At 39.9% G+C, this 24,800-nt stretch overlaps 4 protein-coding genes and 1 long non-coding RNA gene across 7 annotated transcripts; 1 reads left to right on the top strand and 4 right to left on the bottom strand.

The window, feature by feature from the left end:
• Positions 1 to 2,607: 2,607 nt before the first annotated feature.
• Positions 2,608 to 5,813, bottom strand: hmgcl (3-hydroxy-3-methylglutaryl-CoA lyase). Its single transcript, XM_042500489.1, has 9 exons — positions 5,709 to 5,813; positions 5,384 to 5,467; positions 5,092 to 5,199; positions 4,856 to 4,951; positions 4,581 to 4,729; positions 4,434 to 4,497; positions 4,134 to 4,322; positions 3,308 to 3,433; positions 2,608 to 3,086 (listed from the first exon to the last, which is right to left on the bottom strand). The coding sequence occupies exons 1-9, from the start codon at positions 5,802 to 5,804 to the stop codon at positions 2,985 to 2,987; spliced, it is 1,014 nt and encodes a 337-aa protein (XP_042356423.1). The 5' UTR covers positions 5,805 to 5,813; the 3' UTR covers positions 2,608 to 2,984.
• Positions 5,814 to 6,713: 900 nt separating this feature from the next.
• zbtb8a (zinc finger and BTB domain containing 8A) lies at positions 6,714 to 11,412 on the bottom strand. Its single transcript, XM_042500485.1, has 4 exons — positions 11,268 to 11,412; positions 8,595 to 9,469; positions 7,824 to 7,993; positions 6,714 to 7,613 (listed from the first exon to the last, which is right to left on the bottom strand). Exons 1-4 carry the CDS (start codon positions 11,330 to 11,332, stop codon positions 7,296 to 7,298), a joined length of 1,428 nt encoding a protein of 475 aa, XP_042356419.1. The 5' UTR covers positions 11,333 to 11,412; the 3' UTR covers positions 6,714 to 7,295.
• An 810-nt stretch (positions 11,413 to 12,222) lies between these two features.
• gale (UDP-galactose-4-epimerase) lies at positions 12,223 to 17,362 on the bottom strand. Of its 3 annotated transcripts, none has more exons than XM_042500486.1 (11): positions 17,206 to 17,362; positions 16,389 to 16,517; positions 16,093 to 16,208; positions 14,785 to 14,898; positions 14,324 to 14,500; positions 14,130 to 14,243; positions 13,943 to 14,009; positions 13,245 to 13,330; positions 13,044 to 13,121; positions 12,688 to 12,802; positions 12,223 to 12,597 (listed from the first exon to the last, which is right to left on the bottom strand). In XM_042500486.1, exons 2-11 carry the CDS (start codon positions 16,507 to 16,509, stop codon positions 12,533 to 12,535), a joined length of 1,053 nt encoding a protein of 350 aa, XP_042356420.1. In that variant the 5' UTR covers positions 16,510 to 16,517; positions 17,206 to 17,362; the 3' UTR covers positions 12,223 to 12,532. The 3 variants fall into 3 exon arrangements, with proteins under 3 accessions (XP_042356420.1, XP_042356421.1, XP_042356422.1); XM_042500487.1 differs by having other exon boundaries at positions 16,093 to 16,205; XM_042500488.1 differs by having other exon boundaries at positions 16,093 to 16,202.
• Positions 17,363 to 19,165: 1,803 nt separating this feature from the next.
• Positions 19,166 to 21,864, bottom strand: LOC121953365. The gene is made up of 3 exons (XR_006106508.1): positions 21,752 to 21,864; positions 21,445 to 21,652; positions 19,166 to 19,495 (listed from the first exon to the last, which is right to left on the bottom strand). It is a non-coding gene; the product is annotated as an uncharacterized LOC121953365 (long non-coding RNA).
• Positions 19,767 to 21,892, top strand: LOC121953364 (kazal-type serine protease inhibitor domain-containing protein 1-like). The gene is made up of 4 exons (XM_042500414.1): positions 19,767 to 20,232; positions 20,358 to 20,518; positions 21,497 to 21,644; positions 21,780 to 21,892. Exons 1-4 carry the CDS (start codon positions 19,767 to 19,769, stop codon positions 21,890 to 21,892), a joined length of 888 nt encoding a protein of 295 aa, XP_042356348.1.
• The last annotated feature ends 2,908 nt before the right edge of the window (positions 21,893 to 24,800 follow it).

The following is a 24,800-nucleotide window of genomic DNA, read 5'->3' as shown; positions in this document are numbered from 1 at the left end:
ACTTAGTTGATTATCAGCTGTCATCATCAGTTGAGTTTTTGACAGTTTTTGTGTTTTGACACCATATGACCCTTATATCAGCAGAGCACAAAGATATATCAGCCAATATTTTATTGTAATTATACCATAAAATATCATTTGGCTGTAGATTCATACAGTTTAGACACTGATTGTAATATTGCAGAACAAATTAGGCACGTAAAGTTGAATGATATATCATTTTGGCCAATAAATGAGGTGAAGTGGTCCCAAAACAGATAAAACCAGTATCGGCAGATGCGTCTGTCGAAATCATGAAATATCGGCTTGAATCATATATCAGTTGAGTTTTCGACAGATGTCACTGCTGATACTGAATTTTGTATTTCAACACCATATGGCCTTTATATCAGCAGAGCACACAGATGTATCAGCCAATATTTTATTTTAATTATACCATAAAATATCATTTGGCTGTAGATTCATACAGTTTAGACACTGATTGTAATATTGCAGAACAAATTAGGCACATAAAGTTGAGTGATATATCATTTTGGCCAATAAATTGAATGGGGGACTGAAAAATAGGTTGTTGTACCCAAACCTTTCAGGAAGTGCGCTAAGTATTTATGCAAATTTACATTGTGGCCGAAAGTGGAATTACACCGTTTGAGCCGGTCACGTGATTACACTGGCCCAGAAAGCATTTCCCCATTAACTAACATGGGGAAAGAAACGTCTGTAAATCAGTTAATACTTTTGTGTGAGCGTCAGAAACACCCTCTATCCCTACCTAGATGTAAACCATCCGGTTCGATATCACTGAGAACGTCTAAAAGAGATGCAAATTTAATTTGTTTAGACCGCCATTCAAGCTAGCCCAGGCTCTATTCCGGAAGTCGGTCGCTCCGCCGGCGGAAGTCACTCGCTCGGCGGCACTCGGCCGCCTTCGGCTGCCGTTAATCTCCACTATCCGTCCTCTATGGGCCAGTAGATGCTGGTATTTCACACAAAACGAGCTTTTTCTGCTTTATGCGCCACTGAGCAGCTGTCATAGCTCATGGTTTGGATGTAGCTTAATTTTCAAAATTCACTTATCAGAGACAAGATTTGAACTCACAATCACTAGCACACTAATCACTTGCCTTAACCACAAGGCTATACATCCTGAGAATAAAAATGGTTTTGACGTTCTTTCTACCTCCAAGCCACAAGGTCATATAATTTTATTTACTGATGTGTCAGGACCAATAATCAACTAAGTTCTTGGCAGGGAAAATTAAGTTCTCTGTATATGAAAATTCAGGAGACAAGGAGACAGCTGTGTGTTTTTTTTAACTGTTTTAAGTGTGCAATGCAAGCTATGTCATCGAAGACTTATATCAGCAGAGCACACAAATATATCTGCTGATATATTATATTACTTAAGCCATAAAAGTCAACCTAAGGGACACTAATCACCTGTATACACTCTGAGATAAACCTCCTGATATGTTTTTAAGTTTCAGTGTTCCCTTTACATCAGTATTGACAGTGACATCCGTTGAATACTCAACTGATATATGAGTCAGGCCAACAATCAACTGTTCTTGGCAGGGAAAATTCAGTATTCAGTATATGAAAATTCAGGAGACAATTGTGTGTGTTTTTTTTTTTTTTTTACTGTTTTAAGTGTTCGTTTCAAGGTACATCATCAATTACTTAAATCAGCAGAACACACACATACACCAGCTGATATTTTATCTTGAAGATGCCATGAAAGTCAAATGTCACTTGTCCCAGATAAGACTTGACCCAGCAACCTCAGGTATACTAATCACCTGATTTACCCACTAAGCCAAACCTCCTGACATTTTACATGTTTTGATCTTCCATTGAACTTAAACTTGCATTCTCATGGTTTATGAGTAGGTGTTTTAACAGATCGAGCCAATGCCTCTAACACTTCACCTGTGTTTTACCTTGGATATTCTTTGCTTTGGACAGCTGAATTCACCTGTCCTGGGTGAGGTTCAAACTAATGATCTCAAAGTCTGCAGGCAGGCCCTCTAACCAACTGAGCTAAACCTTCAGACATTTCAAGCCTCTTCTCCAAGAAGCGGCCTGTAAAACCTACCTGCCCTGGGTAAGGTTTAAACTCAACATTACAAATACGTTTTTTGTTTCAATCTTAATTAATTAATTTAAATGAAATTTTCATGGTTTGGTCTACAAATGATGTACACCAAGATGACGTTGAATTTATGTGCCCTATCTCACTCCGGGGTCCAAACTCCCTGCGTGTATTACACGACTTTCACTGAAATGAATGGCAGCTTTAGCTGGAGTTCACCAGTACCCCGACATACGTGGGGGTACGAGGGCCCTTTCATTGCTGACTGCAGTTTTAATTTACAAAATGTATTCTTAAATCTAGTTGTACATGTTAAACTTAAAGAGACATTTAAAAATAAATAAACAGAACACATCCAAATTTTTTCACAAGCCAGTACAATGCCCTGTCTCATTGGAACTTATAATTACCTCAGATGCTCTCTAAGACAGTGATCCCATCACGCAGAAGATCATAAAAAATCCGAACGCTTCTGTCTTTTCTCTGACATCAACAGTGAGTTTATCCGTCCCAAGAACATTTTTAACTGGGTCATTTATTATTATAAACAAAGTGCTTCTGGCTTACCCAACTGCCCCGAAAAGAATGTAAGCGCTCTGTTAGACACAGGTGAAGGCATGGACTTGATAAGTAGGATCTGTATGATTAGACAGATAAGGCACTTAATCCAGCTATACTATCATGTAGTGAATATCTAATCAGATACTTGATTCTAAAGAGAGGTGGAGGTCAGTGCCATTTTCATCCTCAAGTAAAATTCTCATACCAGGAGAGGATGAATCAACCTAAAATTAGAAAAGGAAAAACTGAACATACAGAAGATGATGGCTCCTAGGTACACAGTTGTGCTGCAGTGTACAGTCTTTGAAAGAGTCCATGGTTTGGCTTTTTTCTAAAGTTTGCAAGTGGCCTGCGCCACTTTGGAGCTGGTCTTTCTGTTAAGGGTTCGACAGATGAAAGCTCCAGCATCCATCAGCTTTGAGAGGTCCACTCCCTAAGATGAGGACAGAGTCAAAAGGGTCAAATATGGGGGAGCTAACAACATACACACAATGCTAAAATTAAAACTGCACATTAAATTGTGCAATGATAATAATTACACATAAAAGCAAGAACATAAATTAAACATAAAATCAATGGCTGAGCAAGAGCTGCATCTTTAATTTCTACTTCAAGACAGGTGTGACTGAAGAGAAACAAAGTGTGACTTCTTACTGTTTGAATCCCAAGTCCATGTAGCATATAGATGACATCTTCAGTTGCAACATTCCCAGAAGCTCCCTGGGCATAGGGACAGCCGCCCAGTCCTGCTACTGATGAGTCTACCACACTGATTCCCATCTGCAAAACAAAGACAATCTGTAACTTGAAACTAATAAAAGTGTTGCATTCACACACACACATTTACGCACTGTGTACTGTCGTACACGGTACCACCTGCTACTCAGTTTTGAAACACTCACACACACACTTACACACCAATAGAACAGCCATCATGAGCAATTTGGGCTTTAGTATCTTGCCCAAGAATACTTCGACATGTTGACTGGATGTGCTGGAGATTGAATCCACAACCTGTAGATTACTGAATGAATGTCATAATGCGCTCTCCAGCAAACCTAATGCCATTTTAACAACTGAGTCAAGCCAATTTTTGACTGAATAATGATATGAAATTTACAGAAATCATGAATGCATTTAAAAGACTGTGTTAATGTGTTAAAACAAGTTTGTTAAAAAATGTGTAACTGAACTTATCACAAAAATGTAATGCTGACATTGCACTTTAATTGCATATATCACCATTAACAACAACAGAGAGAATTTTGAATGTTTCCTTCCTGGGTTGTTGTATTCAACTTGTCTCATAATGGAAAAATATTTGTCACTATTTCTTCCAAAATTGGCTTGGTGGAAGGCATCAAGTCAGGTCTAAAGCAATCACATTTGTGACTAGAGTCCAAACCTCTGCAAAAAAGACAGTCAATTACACTATGTGCATTATTCAAATAGCATTAAAATAATCAGAACCAGTACTGACCTGTAAGGCCACAAGGATGTTAGCCAGGGCCTGGCCGTAGGTATCATGGCAGTGCACTGCCAAGGCATTAACTGGAACTTCTCTGCTCACCACCTCCAGCATTTCAGTCATGCTACCAGGAGTTCCCACTCCGATAGTGTCACCCAGAGAGATCTCATAGCAGCCCATGGAGTACAGACGCTTAGCTACCTGCAAGTTAAGAATCAAAGCTTGACCTAGTTTCATGAGTAACAGACATGCTAATGTTGATGTTTTTTGTCAAAGGATGATGACAAGATTTCTGCCATTTCACAAACTCACATGTGCAACTTTTTCAGGTGCTACCTTGCCTTCATAGGGACAGCCAAGAACACATGACACGTAACTGCAATGAAAAGAAACAGAGAACGAAGTAATTTCAATGATTTATACGTTTGTTGACAGTGAAGAGCGAGACAGTAATCCTACCCTCTAACTGGCACGCCAGCCTCTTTCGCTGCTTTCATTACTTCGTCAAAGCGCTGTAAACTCTCATCCACTGAGCAGTTTATGTTCTTCTTACTGAACTGCTCAGACGCAGCACCAAATATGGCTACCTCTGAAGCTCCTGCCTTCACCTTGAGAAAGTAAGAGCAAAGGAGAGGCTTTTTTAGACTCATCACCTTCAATATGAGAAGCTGGGTGTACACTAGCTCAGTATAGCTTTTGGGCAAGTGTGTTGTAATGTGATGCTAGACACTCACAGCAGCCTGGAAACCCTTCAGGTTGGGGGTGAGGACAGGGTAACAAACTCCAGGTTTCCTGCTGATCCCCTTCATCACCTCCACCTGGTCTGCCATCTAAAAGTAGTACAAGGATGACAGAAACCAGTTAGTGCTTGAGAAAACAAAGCCACCTTCATTCCAACACAGTTTCTGAAACGCCCTGTGTGGGGTGTGTCAGCATTTAACATAACAATAGCTCTGACAGAAAAAATCACCTGAGGGACCCATTTTGGGGATACAAAGCTTGTGGCCTCAATGACTGGAAGTCCTGACATTGACAACATGTCAATCAGATGAATTTTGGTCTCTGTCGGCACGATGGTCTGGAGAGTGGAAGCAGTAAAGCATTAAGATGAAGAACAGTTGATAAACACTGGTTACATAACACATGAGCTGTGCACTATCTCCATCTCTGACACAGAGCAGTTTTAACGTTAAAGTGAGATATCTCCTGCTATAATAGCTAATGTGTAATCATCGTGTCCAGTAATTCTTGAATAATGTTACCTTTTCATTCTGAAGACCATCTCTAGGTCCCACCTCCACTATTTTCACCTTCTCTGGAAGAGCATGACCTGCTCTTACGCCAGCCTACACACACAAAAACACACTTACTACACGTGCAAAGTAGCGTTACATTAGAAATAGATAAGATGACCTGTCTAGCTTGACAAGTAGCCTAACTAGCAGGTGGCTTGGCTACCAAGTATCATCGATGTTAGCTTAACCTTAAAGGACGCTACTAGCCGGCTGACAGGCACTGCCGTCCAGGCTGCAAGCTAAACCTGCACAGTAACAACCTGCTGGAAGACGAAAGAAGAAGAAAACTCACTGCTTTGACTTTCGCTGCTGAGCTAAACGCCACATACTGTTGACCCATTGCGGAGTAAAAAGTGTTTCTGTTGACAAGCCTCATCACAGCCGCCATGACGGTCCAGCCTCCAGTTTGACGTCACTTCTCCCTCGAGAGAGCAGGGACGGTGACCTCGAGGACGATAAAAGCACCGCACGGGCGCCATCTATGGGCCTGGAATCGGAATTGAAAAATCATTTTGAAATCTGTGTTTTTAAGATGTCATTTTGAAATAAATCCACAAAACATTGTCAATTAAAATACATTTCCAACTCCTATATTCTGATTGCAAAGACGCCACTATTCATTTTAAGGCAAACATTCTGATTTTATCGACAACTTCTTGTTCACAAATTTGTTTTATTCTAACACTATACTCATATTAGTGTTTTCCTTCAAGTCTTCTCAAATGCTCAACTCTAAAATGACATATTAACAAAAATAATTGATCAAATACTTTTAAAAATACATAACAAATACCCCCACCTATGACTTTGCTTTGCTGATGTCATTTGAAGTTGCTGCAGAATTAAATCTCTATCACACTGCTGTTTGACAATGCAATATTGGTCAAATTATCAATTTAAACTGTATAAAAACATTTTAAAGCTTCCTTTTAAAACGTCTGACTATATTTTGGATGCAAATAAGTCAGTTATTTTTAGGCAAATTTTTTTTTTTTTTTTTTAATTTTATAATGTAGGCCTATGAATTTTATTTTTCTAAAAGAATACCTGTATGCCTGTTTTTGATATTCCTTAAAGTTTTCACATATCTTTCTAAAACGAAATAAAAACATTGAGTGTACACACAATTAAATGCTGTAGCTTCATTTTAAAATGCAATAAATGCAAAATCTGCATTTATTTTCTTGCATCTGCATAATGTTTTTGTCCTTGGTATAATTTACTTTTATAACATTAGATTGTACTTTCCATTTACACTATAAATGGGAATTTAAAAAAAAACACACAGACACAGAAATATATAAAAAATATCTTTAATGTGTCAAAAAGTAAAAAACAAAAGAAATAAATTATAATTGTTTTTTATATAATAGTGCACATCATAATCAGACATAATCATAAAAAATTGGGAAAAAAAATAGGAAAAGCGTCTGCTCTTGACTTTCTCTACAGGAAGTAGGGAAATAGCATGACAATTACTGTACTTTCCTGTCACTTTGTCTTGCACAAATGCCAGCTTTTACCAAAGCGGAGTCCTGAAGAGTAGCAAAGGTTTACCTCCATGCATATAAAAAAACATATTTGCAGAGTAATCATTTAACTGTAATTGAAACAAAGGAAACACTGAATATGCATGCTTTGGATACTGCATATATTTATGAAGCTTAACAAAAAGCATTCCATTTTGTTACAAAGGTCAACATCTCATTGAAAGTAACAATTACCCAGTTTAACTAATAGACAACTAATATATAATAACTGTGTATTTACATAAGCGGATCGCATATTTTATGCATAAATTCTCTGGCATGGCTTTAACTCACTTGCTCTCTCTCTCTCACACACACTCACACACACACACACACACTTTGGTTCCATTTCACTGCAGCTCCTCGTCACTGTCATCTACTTGTTGGATGATGAGGTCGGCCCCCGAGTCTTCAGCCAGGTCATCATCGTCGTTTACCATCCAGCTTCTCTTGCTGTCCCCCTCCTCCTCCCCGTCTACCCCCAGTAACAGGGCCGGCTCCTCATTGGCGCCATCTAGACTGTCCATGGGGATGTCATCACAATCCACTTCCTGGATGCACGCCGTGCACATGCGGTAACGTCGTGTGCCCTCGCACACCACATGCCCAGTCTCCTCTGTCACCTGACACTTACACTTCCTGCACACTAGCTTCCTGGCTTGATGGATCTGTGGAGAAACCAAAAATGTTGCAACAAAAATGTTGATTTTTCTGTAGCTGTATGGGTCATTGTAAGCACTGATACACATTAGAATGCAATTCATCTTTTGTCACCAAACCCGATGATGGAGCTTGGAGTGTAATATCAGAATTTCTGTTTCTGAAGTTGATACACTAATAATAAATGTATTTCACCTCCTGGTTGTAAATAAACCCACCGTTTCAAAATGGCTACGAAGATGCTCCAGGCGAGTAAAGCGTTTATTGCAGGCCTGACAAGGGTACGGCCTCTCTCCAGTGTGGCAGCGCAAGTGACGCTTCAGATCTGCCTTCCTCTTCACCGTGTGTGTGCAAAAGGGACATTTGAAGCGCATGATGGGGTTGGAGTCTGCAAAGAGGAAGAGAAACTGTTCAGAGCTTTTAATTTTATTCCTTTGATTTACTATTCACTATATCAGTCTACTGATGATGTTTTTCCTTTTTCTCATTTCTCTGGAGCAGTGGTTCTCAACTGGTGGGTCATGGTCCAAAAGTGGGTTTTAGGCCCACTCTGAACATAACACAAATGACTCATGAACGTTTTAAGTTTTTAAAAACAAATTTCATCTTGAAAAGCAGACCTACTGGTTTTGTTAAGGGTCTCATTTATCATGCAATCCCTTTTTATTCCAGTACAGCAATTATATTATTGCCCTGTTCTTGGTATTATTTGGCCTATAAACATGCTGTTTCTTTGCAGTGTTTTCATGTCACTTGTCTTCAAGCAATAATATGCACTTTTGTTGCTGCAGTGCTATATATTTACTAGATTGCGTTGTTAGCCCATGTGTTGACTTTTTCTGAGATAAAATTGAATATGTTGTAATTTATCTTATGTGTGGACCTTCAACTAACAAAGGAGAAATCTGGACCCCATGGCTAGACCAGTTGGTAACCACTGCTCTAGAGTACTATTGTGTTTCCATTCACTTATATACAGTGGAACTCACCTTTATTAAAGTGTCCAATAACACCCACAATAGGCGGTAGAGTAGCATACAGCTCCTCAGCCTTTTCAGCCTTTTGCGTCCTTGCCTCCTGGATGTCTAAATCTTCGGGTTGGTGGGAGCGAGTGTTGTTGGATGCTCTCCTCTTGGTTGCCCCTCTTCCTCTGCGGCGCTCTGATCCAGGCAGGGTGTACAGAGGGTCCTGAGGGTCGTGCAGGTCCTCTGCCTCTGCATTGAGATCATCAGCAGGGCTGCTTGGGTCAGTCTTTAGGGCAGAGACTGATGATTCCTGGTCTGGGTCCTTTCCCATAAAACTAGACTGGGATCTGGAGTTGTCCCGGGTCCAGAGTGCGGGCGGTGGGCTGACAGAGCTGGGGCCTTGCTGCTGCTGCTCTGACGTCTCTTCTCCTGCTGCACTGGTGAAACTGCAAGTTTCAGACAAACTGAGGCAGCGTTCGCTGTCTTCATCCTTTACACTGATGTCCAAAGAGGACTTGATGAAGTTCTTGCAGTAGTTGATGACATTGTTCATCTGCAAGTAGCTGGCTGCAGACATCACCTCAATCACATTGTGACTGGAGAGATCCAGCTGGCCCGAGTAGATGAAATCCAGGATGACGGTGAAGGTCTCGGGGCTGAAGACGTCAAAGGTGGCGTTGACAGAGTCGGACAGCACGCCAGGCCCCTGGGACAGCAGCATGCGGAAGTAGCCGCTGCTGGCGAACAGGACGTTGCGGTGGGCTCTAAAGAGCTGGCCCTCCACCAGCACGCTGCAGTCACAGAAAAGCTCCTGGCGCCGCTGCTGGTTGAGCTGCTTCAGCAGGCTGCTTTGGTGAGCCACTGTGATGTCTGCTGTGTTGAACCACCTCTGAGGCTGTCTGCAGGAGACAACATGATAGCACTCACACTGGTTGTGCATGCAGCATAGACTGGCTTGTTCTGCAGGAAAATAACAGAGGCCTTGTGGACACTCTCACTGAGCCTATAAGCACAGAGGGAAGCAGGTAATTGGAGACACTTTTTGGTAGATTATCAAGAAAACCACCTAAAACTCCCAATATTACCTTTATTGTTAATTTGAGAGCTGGTTCTGGTTCTCTGCTATATTTCTGGGAAAAAATATCTTGCCAAGACAAATAATTTAGAAACTTTGGACCTTCAAACACATCAAGAACTCCGACCTCACTCTGATAACATGTTCAGGTAAAATGGGACATAATATTAGAATCTACAAATTACAGTGGAAGCATGCACCCCTAGAGTTTTATTTGTGATTATTATTATTATTATTATGAAATTCATATTTGCAACGTTTGTATGTAATTTAATGTCTGGGTCCCTATTTACAAGCTTGTTTGTATCTATATTTTTCTCGACTCTGTGAATAAACTGAAGTTGTGAACTAAACTGAACTATAAAACTTGAGGACCTTGGGCATCCAAAGGCACCAACCATGTCATGTTATCTTGTTGTGGAGTGGCTAAATAATGCTCCAAAGACTAAATATTTGTGAGGGTAAAAAAAGTGGCATTGCCATTGTTTAAATCACGTATTTGAATATTTCTGCATACTGAATTGCAATAAACAGTCTTGGAATTGCATAAATAAACACATAATGAAGCTGGAGTGGGTGTGGATGAGTCACCAAATTTGGAAAATTTTGTCCCCATGTCCGTAATTCCCAATGGTTCCACAACAGGCCATAAATATTACCAGCAGGTCACACAAGCAGTGACACCCCATTGATGTAGCTGTCAGTTCTCCCTTGTCTTTGTTTCTGCACTGGACTATCTCCAGCTCCGCAAAACCATCCGCCCACCGCTCTTCATTCTGCATTGTGATTGGCTGGAAGAGCCTTCAATCAAAATCTTCTTTTAATGGGCTACACCCGACTCCAGTCAAAGAGCATCGGGTGGCAAAACCCTGTAATCATCCCTCAGGGAAGCTAAAGCGCGCATGAAATCGCAGATGTTACAAACACATCATGAGAGCAAATAAAGCACTGTAACCGGATATGTCATCCTGAAAGAGAAAACAAAATGCAGCAACCTCATTTGCAGAATCGTATTTCTTTCTATCATAACCTATTTACGCGTGCATACTCTGAATTACACGCATTCATTTTTAATTATGCGATGCTCGTTGACAGGCTCCACGGCGCCCGATAACCCACGGTGCAACACCCGCCCGCAACACTCTTTCCTGCTCCTCATGTCACACGAAACCGAGTTTAGCATCTTAACCGAGCTATTCTGCCTTATTTCAGCCATCAGTCGACCTACAAAACGACACCAGAGTGCTGCAGTCCTGCGAGAGAAAAGCGGGCAGCGGCGCACCGGAGCAGCCCAGTCTGTCCTGGAGCGACGCCCACTTCAGGCTCCGGCCACCACACAATGGAAAAATAGACACAAACCTCCAGCAACTGAGCACGCTGCGAGCTGGTAAATAAATACATTCGCACAGTATATCATATCGCATGTAAGACGCGCTAACACGCCCGGTTTCATCCTCAAAGACCACCCCCACTTCTCGCCGGAGGTCCGGAGCGCAGCGAGCAGCGGGGAGGATTTGCCTGCTGCCCAAACCCAGCGACTCTTTCCCAGGCGTGAGGTGTCGGCAGGACCCGCTTACGCCCCACGCCGTGATACCCCCCTGACAAAATGCATCGATACTCACTGGTGACTTGATTCACCCGGCGCCCGATAGAGTCTACTCGCCCCCAAGTCTGCCACCATTTCCATTTTTAATTGCTTTCGCCTTTTTTCTTGGCTCTTTTTTTCTCGACCAGGGTCCACAGTCAGGCACTTCCTGCTCAGCCCTAAAGACCGAAACCCGGTTAGAGCGACTGGAGCACTGTGCTGACGTGGGTGTTTATTAACTGGGTGCCCGAGGGTTCAAGGAGCCATTTAAAGCCCTAGTGCCCCGTTTAAATGTAGTGTAAAGACAGATTATTAATACTGAACACACAATACTCAAGCCATATAAAATTGTGCATTATTTCTATATAAATTCTGCAGGGATTTTTAGCCTGTCTGATACCCAAACCCTCTACTGACCATATCATGCAGGTAGATTTCTTACATCTGCCTTTGCATCTCTGTGATAATGTTCCTGTGAGGCTTAATACTGACTTTACTGCAACCACATATTCACTAGGGGTGGGGGGATAATTGAATAGTACTATTGTAATAGTACTAAGCATAGTACTATTGTATCGTTACACAGGCACCAAGTATCTTTTTTTTTTTTTTTTTTAATCAAAGAAATTATTTATATTACAAATGCAAATTAAACATTTGGTACCCTACTAGAATAAAATAATGAATTGCTTTTTCAGTCCAGATACATTTTGTTTCCATAAAAATGAACATAGTGATTATAGAAAAATAATGCAGATGTTGACAAAGTTTTCCTTTGGGGACATAATTTGCAAAAAAAAAAAAGGCAATATATCGCAATATAGTTTATCGCAATACAAAGCACATTGCAACATGTGTCAGTTTGGAGAATATATTATATTGTCATAATATTCTGGTGGTTTTGTTATTGGTGTGCGACACTAAAGAAATTTTGTTCAGAATTGAACAAACAAACAGCCTACTATATAACAGCATGAAAATGAAGGCTTCGGTTTCCTTAGTAAGAAAATTAATTTATTTTTTCATTGTTATGGCTCACAGATCAGCATAATAATTGAGAACACACCCTTTGTTAATTTGAAATGACAACACAGAGAAATCAAAAATACATGTTTCTTCTGATGTAAACAATAAATCAGACAACCATTAATATAGAGCAAATAGAAAATTAAACATGAATAAACATAAAGCATTCAGCTCTGTCGTCAGTTTATATGCTATGTAAAAATGAGGAAGTTGATGGTTTGCTTTGGCCTGGTGATTAAGAAGAGGATTTAATGACACCAATCGGCTGGTGTTGCATCAAGAGGCCATGCCATTGGAAAATCCAGTGGGGTTCATGGATTGCCAGCGCCACAGATCCTGACCTACACAGGTACAACAAAACAATGCAGTATTGTGGGGAAATATTTCACACAAAAAACCCTCTATAAAATACATTTTTGCAGTGTGCTTACACATTCGTTCCTGGTCAAATTCTGCTTTCCAGCCCAACTCCTTCTCGGCTAGACGAGGATCCGCATAGCAAGAAGCTATATCTCCTGCCCTACGTGGGGCGATTTTGTGTGGTATCTATGGAGAGGATGCAATTTAAAAAGAAAATAAAATTTAAAAAAAAAAAAGGCAGTTTAGCCTTAAAGTATGAAAGGCCATCTTCACCGACATTGTCAGCCTGGCCACCCTTTAAACTCACAGGATAACATGCTGTCATGTGGTTACAGCTCCAAGTCACTTCAATTACTAAAGACACAATACAATAGCTGTCCCCAAAGACAATTTATTTAGGAAAGAAAATAGCTCTTCTGTCATTCACCTCTTTCCCTGATGCCTTTTCCATGGCTTTCACCATCTGGAGCACAGAGTAGCCTGTTCCCGTTCCCAGGTTGTAAACCTACAGAGACAATAATGCACACATGCCAGCACTCTCATAAATACCTCAACCATGCCTGCACGTGAATGCAAGATGGGCCAGAAAATGTGTTTTAAAATGCTTTTTCTCCTCTCTAAAATGTACCTTGCAGCCGCAGCTCTCCTTCAGCTTCTTCAGAGCTGCTATGTGTCCTTTTGCCAGATCTACAACGTGGATATAATCTCGCACACCTAGCAAGAGAGAAAAAAAAATCGTGAGCTTTCTGCTCAAAAGAATATATCAAACCACAATCAAAACTATGCACTGCAATCTTTAAGAGTGAATTTGTGAATTTCTTTTAAAAAAGCACTGGAAGAAGGCAATGAGCAACTTAAGAAGAAATTACCCCCAAAAATAGCAAGAAATATGTTACAATAAGATAAAGAAATAAATAAAAGAAATTGGTTGGAAATTAGCAAAAAAAAAAAAAAAGAAAAAAGAAAAAAGCACAGGTAAAAAACAAAACAAAACAAAAATGATCTGAAAATTTCCTACAAATTCTAAAATATCAGTCATATGTTTTTAATATGTAACTCTGATCATTTAAATTGATAAATTCTAACTATAGTTTTCTTGACATTTTTCTCTGCCTTTTGAAAAATAATTTTTAAATTAACTAATTTCCCGCAATTTTCAGGATATTTCCAAATTGCTCATTATCATTTTTTCCCAGTGTTTTTGAAAGAAATCAAACAAATTTGCATAAAGTTCAAAGTATTAACTGCTTGTGAAACGCATCTTAATGCAGCACTAGAAAAGCGTTGTTGATGTTGTTTCAAAGGGTTAAAGGTCTCCTCTATTACCTGTCCCATCAATTGTGTCATAGTCTTTCCCAAACACACTGAGGCACTTTCTTCTTCCAACAGCAACCTACGAAAGAGATGACTTAAGCAATGTAAACAATGTCAGAATGTCCGATAGCTCAATACATAGTGAAATATGCATTGTGTGCTCTCATCAAGCTGTATAATTGGCAGAACATTTATGTACCTGGGCAACATATGGCAGCAGGTTGTTGGGGATACCCTGAGGGTCCTCGCCTATCAGGCCAGACGAATGAGCTCCGATTGGGTTGAAATAACGCAGGAGCACGGCATTCCAGTCCTGCTCACACAGAGGCAATAATCACACACTGTATGTATGTGTGTGCGTCTCTTAATGCTTTTCTACCTGATGCTCAGTACCTTCTCAGCTTTACAGTGGTCCTTGATCATTTCCTCAATGAAGTACTTGGTCTGGCCGTAGGGGTTGGTGCAGCCCCCCGCGGGGTGCTGCTCATCGATGGGAAGGTACTGCGGGTCTCCGTACACCGTGGCTGAGCTGCTGAAGACCAGATTGTGCACCCTGTGAGCCTGCATCACCTGGGACACATGCAGATGCAAACAAACACGGCACACGCGTACAGTCAGCAGTCAAAAGCACACACACATGTAAGCAATAAGTTTGGCGGACACAGTGAGCTTAAAAGTTATGAAGGGTGCAGTGTTAGAATGAGCCGACTCAGGATCAAATGAACACACGCTGTCATGCACTCAGCGAACAAAGATGAAGTGCAAATAAAGATCAATCCAAAAATGAAGAGTGAAGTGCAGATTAAATGGAGGACAGACAGAGTCAGATCAGATGACATAAAGGTGAAACTGACCTCTAGCAGGTTCATGGAGGCGGTGAGGTTGACTCTGTAGTAGCGTAACGGCTGCTCCACTGATTCGCCGACAGCCTTCAGACCAGCAAAGTGCATCACCGCACTGAAGGAATGCTGCAACACAGATATTTATAGATATATATCAGCATGTGTGATGGGTGTGACCAATCACTAGGATGCACATACAGCAAGTCACACTACTTATTTGCAGTGCTATCTGAGAATGTATGGTGGCCAGCAGAGACGTTTTCTTTTGTATTAAAAAAAACTTTAAAACCCAAGCATGAAATAGTATGCATTCCTAGTTTATTTATCAGATAGCCCCGATTCTCTGAAATTCATTGGACTCTACACTGTCCTTTAAATCATAATTTATGACAAATACTATTTAAAAAAAGTTTAATTTTCCTGATTTAGATTAGATAAGTATGGGGAATGGAGCTTTAATTGAATACCTTGTTGATGATGATTTGCATTATTTGAGTATCTTTTAGGGCTTGGGATAGGAGGAGAAAAATAACATGATGGATCCCTCTGTCTGTTTTGTCAAATAGTGTGTGGCACTGATTCATACAGATGTAAATTTTGTCTTGTTTGGATCTGTTTCTTGTGTCTTGTACTCAGTGGGCCTTGTGTGTCTTTTGTGTGTGGGAAATCTTTCATTGGTTGTGGGGAGTTCATATCTTCTTTTTGCATAAATGTCTGAATGACATTTATGTATTATGCTGTAGGATGATAGTGGGTTGACATACCAGGATTTTGTTACTGGTTAATGTGTCTGAGTGAAGTTTAATGTACATGAATATACACAAAAAATAAATATTAATTTATTTATGTACCATCCACCAAAGTCTACCAACATTTTCCAATAAAATTAATATTAAAGATGAGGGGAAAAACACATTTAGTTTTTCCATAAGGGGATGCAACTAACAGTTATTTTCATTATCCATCAATCTGCCATATATTTTCTTGATTCATCTATTTATCTGTTTTATCCATAAATTATCTTTAAAATAATGAATAATTATTATAATAATTAATAATTAAATAATTTAATAACAATAATGAATGAATGTAACCGTCAGTCCAAACCCTGAATATATTCACTAACTGAATTCATACATGACAGAGAAAAACATAAAATCCTCTCATCTGAGAACAGCAAATGTTGCATTTTTACATTAAAAATGCCAAAATGGTTCACCGCTTATCAAAATAGTTGAAGGGGACTTTTCAGTCAATTGAGGAAGCAATTAAGTCAGTAATTTTTCCAGATTAATAAATCAGCAGTAATATTTTGCTCACCTTTTTGAAGAGTTTTTCCAAGCCAGGTTTGTCCAAAAGATCTAGTTCATGAAACTCAATGCTGGTTTCCAGGAGCTTCTCTATCCTACGTATGCTCTCTGGCACGTCCCCTTCTCCTCCATACACAACAGGATGTAGCACGCACGCACACACGCGCACACACACACACACACACACACGTATACAAAGAGTAATATGAGATATGCGTAACACTAAACAAGCAAACTTGGAACTGCTAGGCTGACCATGACGTACCAAGTTATGCATCAACCTTTGTTTCCAGTAAGGAAACTTACCTCTTACAGCATTACTGAAGTTATCTACCACGACCGGCAGGTAACCTGCGTCAATGAGCTCCACCACACAGTGACTCCCAATGTAGCCTCCTCCACCTGTGACCAGCACCTTCTCTGCCATTCTCTGACCTGTCAAATACACAATCAATCATTCATTCAAAAACCTGTTGTGGTTATTTCAGTTGACATGATTCAGCAGTAGCAAAATGGCTTGAGACAACACTCTGGAAAAACAGGATTTCCCTCTGGCTGAGCCCATTTCAGGACACCTGAAATTAATTGTTTGGCCCACTTGACAAATGTGTAAACCACCCACATTATCCTATATCAGACAATTCAAGTTAGAACCTGTCTGACCACATAAAACAATTATAGTGCATGCAGGATAATGTGACAGTCTACTATTACTCACTGACTCTAAATAAGCTGCAACTTAATTCAGCTTTGCGTTATAAAAGTTTTAAGACTTAATTTCTTTCAAATCTATTGCACTTGATCATGTAATAACATGACATCCTGGCTAGTTTCTTCACACTCTCTAATTTCACCTATTTCACAATTTTAATCTGTGCCTGAGTTTATCACAAAACTACACAATAAAAACAAACTGTAGCCTATCAAAAAACCCTATTATAATGCGTTTCGTCAATATCAATATGTCACCGTGTACTCACTTCGTCTTAGGCAATTACACTCAAGACTAAATGACTAAATCTAAAGTCCAACCCAGTAAGTACAGCTAAAACTACATCGACAAGCTGTCAAAATGAGACCACACAGTACAACAAATAACAGGATAGCAGTGAAAAATACTTACTATATAACCTGGCAAAGAGTGTAAATTGTCGGTCCTGACGGACTTTCTTGATAAGCTGTTTAAGAGAAGTAGGGAAGGTGTGTTTGAAGATAGAGGGAAGGTTTATTTGTCATTTCATCTTGGTAAGTTTCCCATCTCTCCTTCAGACATTTCTTTACTTCCTGTGAAACGTGGAACACGGTTAAGTTAATGATTAGCGCACGACATCCTGTACGTGTCCGTTCAAAATAAAAGCATAAACATTCTTAAATTCGCACCGCAAAACATTAAATTCACTTTAGCTTGAACTCTGACTTATCAGTTGATCAGTTTACACAGTAATAGAACACAAAATAACAATCAATGCCGGTAAACTTGTTTTCATCTTGGCAAAATTCAGATTTTACTTTTATTTTGAAGTATGAAGTATAAAACGCATTCACACTTTACGTACTATCGCTGACTTCATGGTCCTCTAAAATCACCACCGTGGTACGTGACCGCCTCACATGCAGCGACGTCACACAACCCGCTAATAAAGCCACGCCTTCTACCATTCACACAGCGAGGTGATTGTGCTGAGCATCCAACGATGTGTACAACCTGAAACATGCCGGATGGCAAAGGAAAAGTGCCACGTATCTAAACAAATGAAATGCAGTGCATTTATTCATTCACATTCACACACACACACACACACACACACACACACACACACACACACACACACACACACACACACTAAAGCTGCATGTAATACATTTGCAGCTTAGTTAACCATATAGGTCTACTTTTTTTTACATGTTTAATATGTAGACCTATATGTTTGACATAAGTTCTGGCCCACCCAGTTTGTACATGCACATAAAGTCATAACATTAAGGGATAGTTTTAAAGGACATGTGAACTTTTTTTATGATAGGCTAGGCTTAAATGTTTTACATTTAGCACTCACACCATGGCAGTCCCCAAACCCTTCCCATAGAGGCCACAGCCACACAGGCCTTAATGGAAACACATATACAAAACATGTTAGAAATATACAGTAGGTTATCATGGAAGCTTACTGAAAAAATCGGCCCCTCTGTACAGATATGCAGAGGCCCCAACACTTCTCCTACAGAGTAAGACTTAGTGGTGGTTTTGCATCTCTTTGTAGTTGTTAATTTTGTGATGTTTTAAGCCACTTTGTGTAGTATTCTGTTCCTCTATTGTGGTTTTGTATAATTTTGAAGTCTTTTGGGTCTTTCTGAATTTTTTTTCTTTTATTTTTCTCTTTTGTAGTCATTTTGTGTGTCCTTGTGGTTGTTTTGCCTGCTTTTTTTGCTGTTTTTGTTTGTTTTGTTTTTTTTCTCTCTCTGTGTGTGTGTGTCCTTGTAGTGGTTTTGTGTCTTTTTGTGGTTGTTTTGTGGTTGTTTTGCAGTTCCTTTGTATCTTTTTGGTATTTTGGTGGTGTTTTGTGTTTTTTTTGTTTAGTTTTTTGTAATTTTTACTACCTGGTAAGTATATCTTGATTTGACTTTAATTTTGCAAGTAAAGGCCAGGGGGGCCCTGACACTTTGGGCCCCTGGACCCTGTGCCTTGTAGTCCCATTCAGTGATCTATCAATGTATATGCGTCTTAAGTTATTAGATACAGAAGTGGATCTGAATGGTAATTTTAAGAAAAATATATATTTAGGCCAAATGGAATTAGACTGGTCCATGTAATACTGACACAATATATTATTCAAGGTGAGTAAAGTCTAGACCAGCACAAAAACTGTGTTCCTAATTAAGAGAAACATGAAACCTTATGTCTAAATCTAAACATAATTTATTTTTCTTAAAATGATTAATGGTCTTCCTACTCCATATTTTCCATTTAGTCAAATATTTACACCCAACCACCACAACACAAACAGAAAACACTATGAAATAATCAGAAAATGTTTCCAAACTCAGGAATTTCACACTACTGCACGAGACAGAGAGGGCGGAAAATAGAACTGCATTTCATATGAACTTCAGATCCTTGCATGTTAAATATTAAATATATGTTAGAATCATTGCATTTGTATAGAAAGCTGTTGTTTTTTGTTTAGTTTGTATGAAGTTCAGATCTAGTAGGGTACTTTGATATCCTGTGCCATTTCTGAAGCCCGTTTGCCAGTCCAGCCCTGCCCAGAGACACTGGCACATGAAGAAAGGCAGCAGATTTGGGAGGAAAGAAAGATGAGACGAGTCGGATACCTTAGAGATGAAGTTTGCTCTCTTCATTCACTGAGAATGCTGCCTCTTTGTTAGAAAGGACTTGGGGCTGATGAAGAAATCTGAAGAGGGGGAAACAAAATGGCAAAATACTTCAGCAGTGGTACATTCTATTAATAACAAAAACCAATCCAACTGTTTGGAAGAAGACAGAGGAGACAGAGGAAAACGTTTAAAACTCAGAGGAGGAAAAACATGTGACTGTCAGAGAACAGAAAACAACCAGGACTGCCATCTCTTCAGCTTGAAATCATTTTACAGTTTCAGTTTGGATCAGCTGTGTGCCTTCAAGTTGTTACATCAGGTTTGTCTCTGACGTTGCAGGTCAGCAGCATGGCTCAGCTTTGCCTGTGTGTGTGTATATGCATGAGCGTATGGCTCCACGCTTCCCTCGGGTTGCCACCCCAGCACCGTGGATGGCTGCGGCTGTGGGAGGAAGGTGAGGGCTGCAAGGAGTGCAACCAGCAACTCTGCCCCCCAGCCCCCAACAACTGTCCTGCAGGTCTGGTGATGGATGACTGCGGATGCTGTGAACAGTGTGCTAACGTGGAGGGACAGCAGTGTGACCCGGATGGGGCTCAGAACTTTTACGGCCGCTGTGGGGAGGGACTGGTCTGCCAGAGGAAAATGCCAAAAAGGGGACACAAGGCTGAGCCAGAGCCTACATGTGTGTGCCAGGAAAAAGGTCCTGTATGTGGCTCAGATGGATGGACCTACCCAAATATTTGCCAGATGAGAGAGGCCGCCACCTACCGTAACACATCCCTCAAGCTCACTGGAAAAGGACCCTGCCGCTCTGGTTATAACACTCTTTTCTTACATATGTAATCAGTCAAGGAAAGTTGCATGTGAATTGTTGGCTTGATAGGGATCTTTAAGGGTCCTTGTTTTGAACCTTGGGGTACTCCTTTTCTTCTTTCCTAGCTCCCCGTGTCCTGCGAGCTCCCAGGAACCTGTTCAACTATACCGGGAACGATATTGTGTTTAGCTGTGAGGTCTCAGCCTACCCTCTTCCAAACCTGAGCTGGAGGAAGACAGGGAATGACAACTTTCTGCCAGGAGATGATCCTCACATCTCTGTCCAGGTAAATAATGCTTACAAGGCAAAATGGTTAAGAAGCTCAATTGAAGAAGACAACAGGTACGATATTGACAGTGTATACTCTAATGGAACTTTGCCCTGTTGGGTCTTTTGTTTAAGGAGGCATTTGTGGCAGTTCGCTTAAAAGATAAATATGTTTAAGATTAAAGGGACACCGCTGATTTTATACATGAATTAATTAGTTAATTTATTATGACAAGTACCACTCAGACTGTAAAGTTAGTTGTATAATGTCTCCTATGGCGCTGAAGTGAGCTTTCAAAAAAGAAAACTAGGTTAGATTATGAGAAATGTGGGACTCCAGTGTGACTAAAAGCTATGTCCGCCGATACTCTGTACTATACTAATACTAATCTGTGTTTTGTTAGACTCCCAGCCAACCTGTGGAAGTGTTGCACAGAGTTGTCGGAGTAACCCATAAAATTTAAATCTATCTGATAGATGTTTTGCTATTTTCCAAAACTAGGAGGAGAATCACATAGGGATTATACATTATATATTATATCCATTATATATTGTCAAAGATTGCAGTGTTATCACAGTGCAATGGATTCAGATACATGTTATATTTTAAGACATTCACCTAACAAACATGATGATAGCTATCTGTGCAAATGAAAAGGAATACCCCCCCTCCCCGAAAAAAAGGCAAAGCTACAAAGTGCTTCTAAGATGAAACTGTGGTAAGAAAATGAACAGACTTTCCTTTTAACCACCCACACAACAAAGTGTTCTTGGGCTATCACTGACTTGTGCACAGTCATGCACTCACTAAATGCTACCAAAACACAAATAGGAGAAAGGGAGTTTATATTGGTGCTTGTGTATTATCCTAATGATTTCTATTAACAAATTGCCTTCTTTTATCAGTAATACTGCTGACAAAAGTTGAATGCATACATTTCTTACCTCTGAATAGATTCATATCATCTCCTGAGATTGAATCTTGTCTGTTTTTCAGGCTCGAGGCGGTCCCCAGCGCTTCACCGTGTCTACCTGGCTCCAGATACAGGGCCTCCACGTCTCTGATACAGGGGTCTACTCTTGCATATCCCACAATGCTTTAGGGAAAACGTCTGCATCAGCACAGCTCACAGTGTTGAGGCAGGGTGAGTCTCTGAGAATCAGACTGTAGTGAATTAGATTTTTGTGCTAAAGAAGTTTATTAGAATGGCAAACGTCTTAATTTATTTACTTAATTTGAAAGATAGTTTACCGAAAAATGTCTCTCATCTGCTCTTCAGTGATGAAGGTGATGAAAGGCCATGAGGAGAAGGAACAGGAGCACTCTGATCATCTGGAAAAAGGCAGCGGTGATGGAAAGCTGGCATCTGGAGATTACCTGGGATTAATTTAAACCAGTCTTATGTGACCAGAGAACAAGGTCTACCATAAAGGATCAGCTAAATTATAGATCAGTTTTAAATTATAGGGAACAATGTTTGTCAGACACAGCTCATTACTCAACTGTAAGAGCTATCTCGTAATTCTAATAAAACATCTGCTTTTATTTACCTCACTGCACCATGGCACACAAATAAATCACTCTTGATAATTGCTGAGTAGACTTCACTAAATTTGTATAAACAGAACCATAATAAAAAAAAAAACTTGAACACTGGCATACTAGGAAAATCGTGAGTAATCTTCATTTAATTTGACATAACTGATACTGTAAAATCTGACAAGTTGATCTTACTTAAAATAATATTGGAAACCAATTACCAAAAAAAAAAGAAAATACAAATATAACTGACTCGTTTACAACTACTAGAATACAGATGTAAAGCACAGTAAACTTGGTGTACTGAAGTTGTTAAAACTTAATTTCATAAAATCAAATATATAAAACTATTTTTCTGTAAAGTTAAAAATTAGATATAAAGTAAACATACATGTAAGATTAATAGTTATTTACTTATATTTTTCAAGGCAATTGTCTTCCTAGATTTCTTTTCAAGTAAAATCATCTTGTCAGATTTTACAGTGTACAAATTGCAAACACATACAAGTCACCCCTAAACTAAAGCCTCTACTTCCTCCTGCTTTCACCATCCCACCCAGAAAACATACACTACATTCACCACACAAAAAAGAGATGGATGGAGCGAGAAGGTGCGTCCATCCATGGGGTCTCTGTCTGATTCTCTTCATCTCTCTCCACCTGAGTGCCAGTTAATCCTCCCCTCATCCCCCGACTCCCAGCTGGATACACCAGCTCCTTCTGAATGGCAAGCTGCATTAACGGCGAGGAACTTTCCCCTGCTGTCTGTTAGTCAAAGCTGATTGGAGATTACAGGCCTGCGGTGAAAACACAGCCCTCCATCTCATCTCAAATCACTTTCCACCCCTTTATCTCTACTTCTTCTCTTCATTTCTTTATCTTCTTAATCCCAACTCTCCTCCTTTTCAATGTCATCAACTTTTGCCTGCCACTACATTTTTCTTTGCCTCTATTCAGTTTTTGACAGCTGAACAGATGAAGAGGATGAAGAGATGGAGAAGAAAAAAAAAGCTTCCCCTCCTGAGTGGAGCCAGAATGATGTCATGGGGGCATTTGTCCTCCTGGTGTGGAGGCTTCCCTTCCCCTGCTAATTACCTTGTACAAACTCGAATCTGATATGGCGGATATGAGGCCCAAATACAATTATTGTGGGATAACAAAGAGATATTGAGATTCAGGGAATGAGGGAGAGACTGCAAGTGAGATAGAAGGAAAAGGCACGCGCACAGCCATGCACGCACACACACACGCATGCAGCAACAACGTGCACACACACGCATACCCACCCACACACACAAGCACCACCACTTGTCCTTCCCCTCCATTCCCTCAGATAGGCTAATGTTATTACTGGGGTAATTATCCTCATTAGTGCCAGCAGCTGTAGAGAGCCCATTGCTTGCTGTTCAAACTCCACCCTGAACCTTTCCGTCTTCACATCCCTCTTTGTATTCCTGAGATCTCATTTAGAGACTTTGTCTCCATCCTTTGCATGCTTAGGTGGAGGCAGTTGTAAAAATAGAGCACCATCAAATATCTAATAAAGCAGAGTAACTTGTTTTCTGACTTGGTTGAGCCAATTTTGTGGATGAGGGTTATGTTCTGGTCTGCAACACTGCAACGCAGAAAGCTCCATTAGAGGGTTGAACTGTACAAAAGTAGGAAAATGGCTCAAGTACACAATATTCAGAAAATAGTTGTACTCATAATGATCATAAGACAAGGATACATTAATGCTTTGAAACCGGAACAAATTGCCTTGATTTCTTTCATAAACACGGTCACACTTAGTTGTGTTGATGTTTTTTTGTTCTCTGTTATTATGTTGGTTTTGATAACTACTGCTCATATATGCTTATGACGCTTGTGTTTCCTTGTATCTGTTGTCTTTCAATGCACAGCGCTTTGAGTTTATGTGTAAATGAAATTGCCATTGCCATGGGAAAAGGGGAATGAGCAACAAAACAAATAACCTAAAAAATAGTGAGAAATTAGAAAAAAGTACAAGAAAAATACAAGAATTTTTTTTTATTAAAAGAAAAAATAATAGAGGAAATGACCTGGAAAGAGTGCTTAAAATTTAGAATAATTCTGTAACATAATTTGAAATATGTGATTACAATAATTAGCTATAAATATTTAAATATATTTTTCCCAAGCTTTTTTCATTTTTTCCCCCACCCAAAACATTTTCCCCAACCCTAAATCTACTAATTTCTTGCAATTTGTGGAACATTTCTTATCAAGTTACTCATTGCCTTTTCCCCTATGTATCTGAAAGAAATTGTAACAATTTGCTTGGGATTAAATACTCCTGAAAAACGACTCAAAGCAGCACCAGAAAAGTGATGTCTCTTCGGGTCTAAGCGGGTTAACTGAAAATTAAAACTATTTGTTTTTTTCCATCTGTCACTTGCACCTTCCAGGCTCTCAGAGTTCAACTAAACACAAGATGGCACTGTTTATCCAAATAACCACTTCCAACACTCTCCAGCGCTTTTACTTTGACAGCTACATCTATTACCACTGCTCTCTTCTGCTCCGTGTTTTTCTTATTTACATCCCTCCGAAAAAAGCCATCCTTCACAAAAGAAAATTAGCTGTCACAGTTCCTCCTCCTCTCATGCACTGACACTTCCCCACCACCAGTAAAGAGTTGAGAATAATTATGTTTGCATAACTAAAGGTATTGCCTTCAGGTATTGTGTGATGTTTATATGAAAGCCCCCTGAAAATGATCCCCTTCATGCTTTTTAACTTG

Source organism: Plectropomus leopardus, chromosome 14, assembly GCF_008729295.1.
Source record: "Plectropomus leopardus isolate mb chromosome 14, YSFRI_Pleo_2.0, whole genome shotgun sequence".
In the NCBI taxonomy this organism is placed as follows: Eukaryota; Metazoa; Chordata; class Actinopteri; order Perciformes; family Serranidae; genus Plectropomus; species Plectropomus leopardus.
The sequence above is the reverse complement of the archived record's forward strand: the minus strand, read 5'-3'. Positions and strand labels throughout refer to the sequence as shown.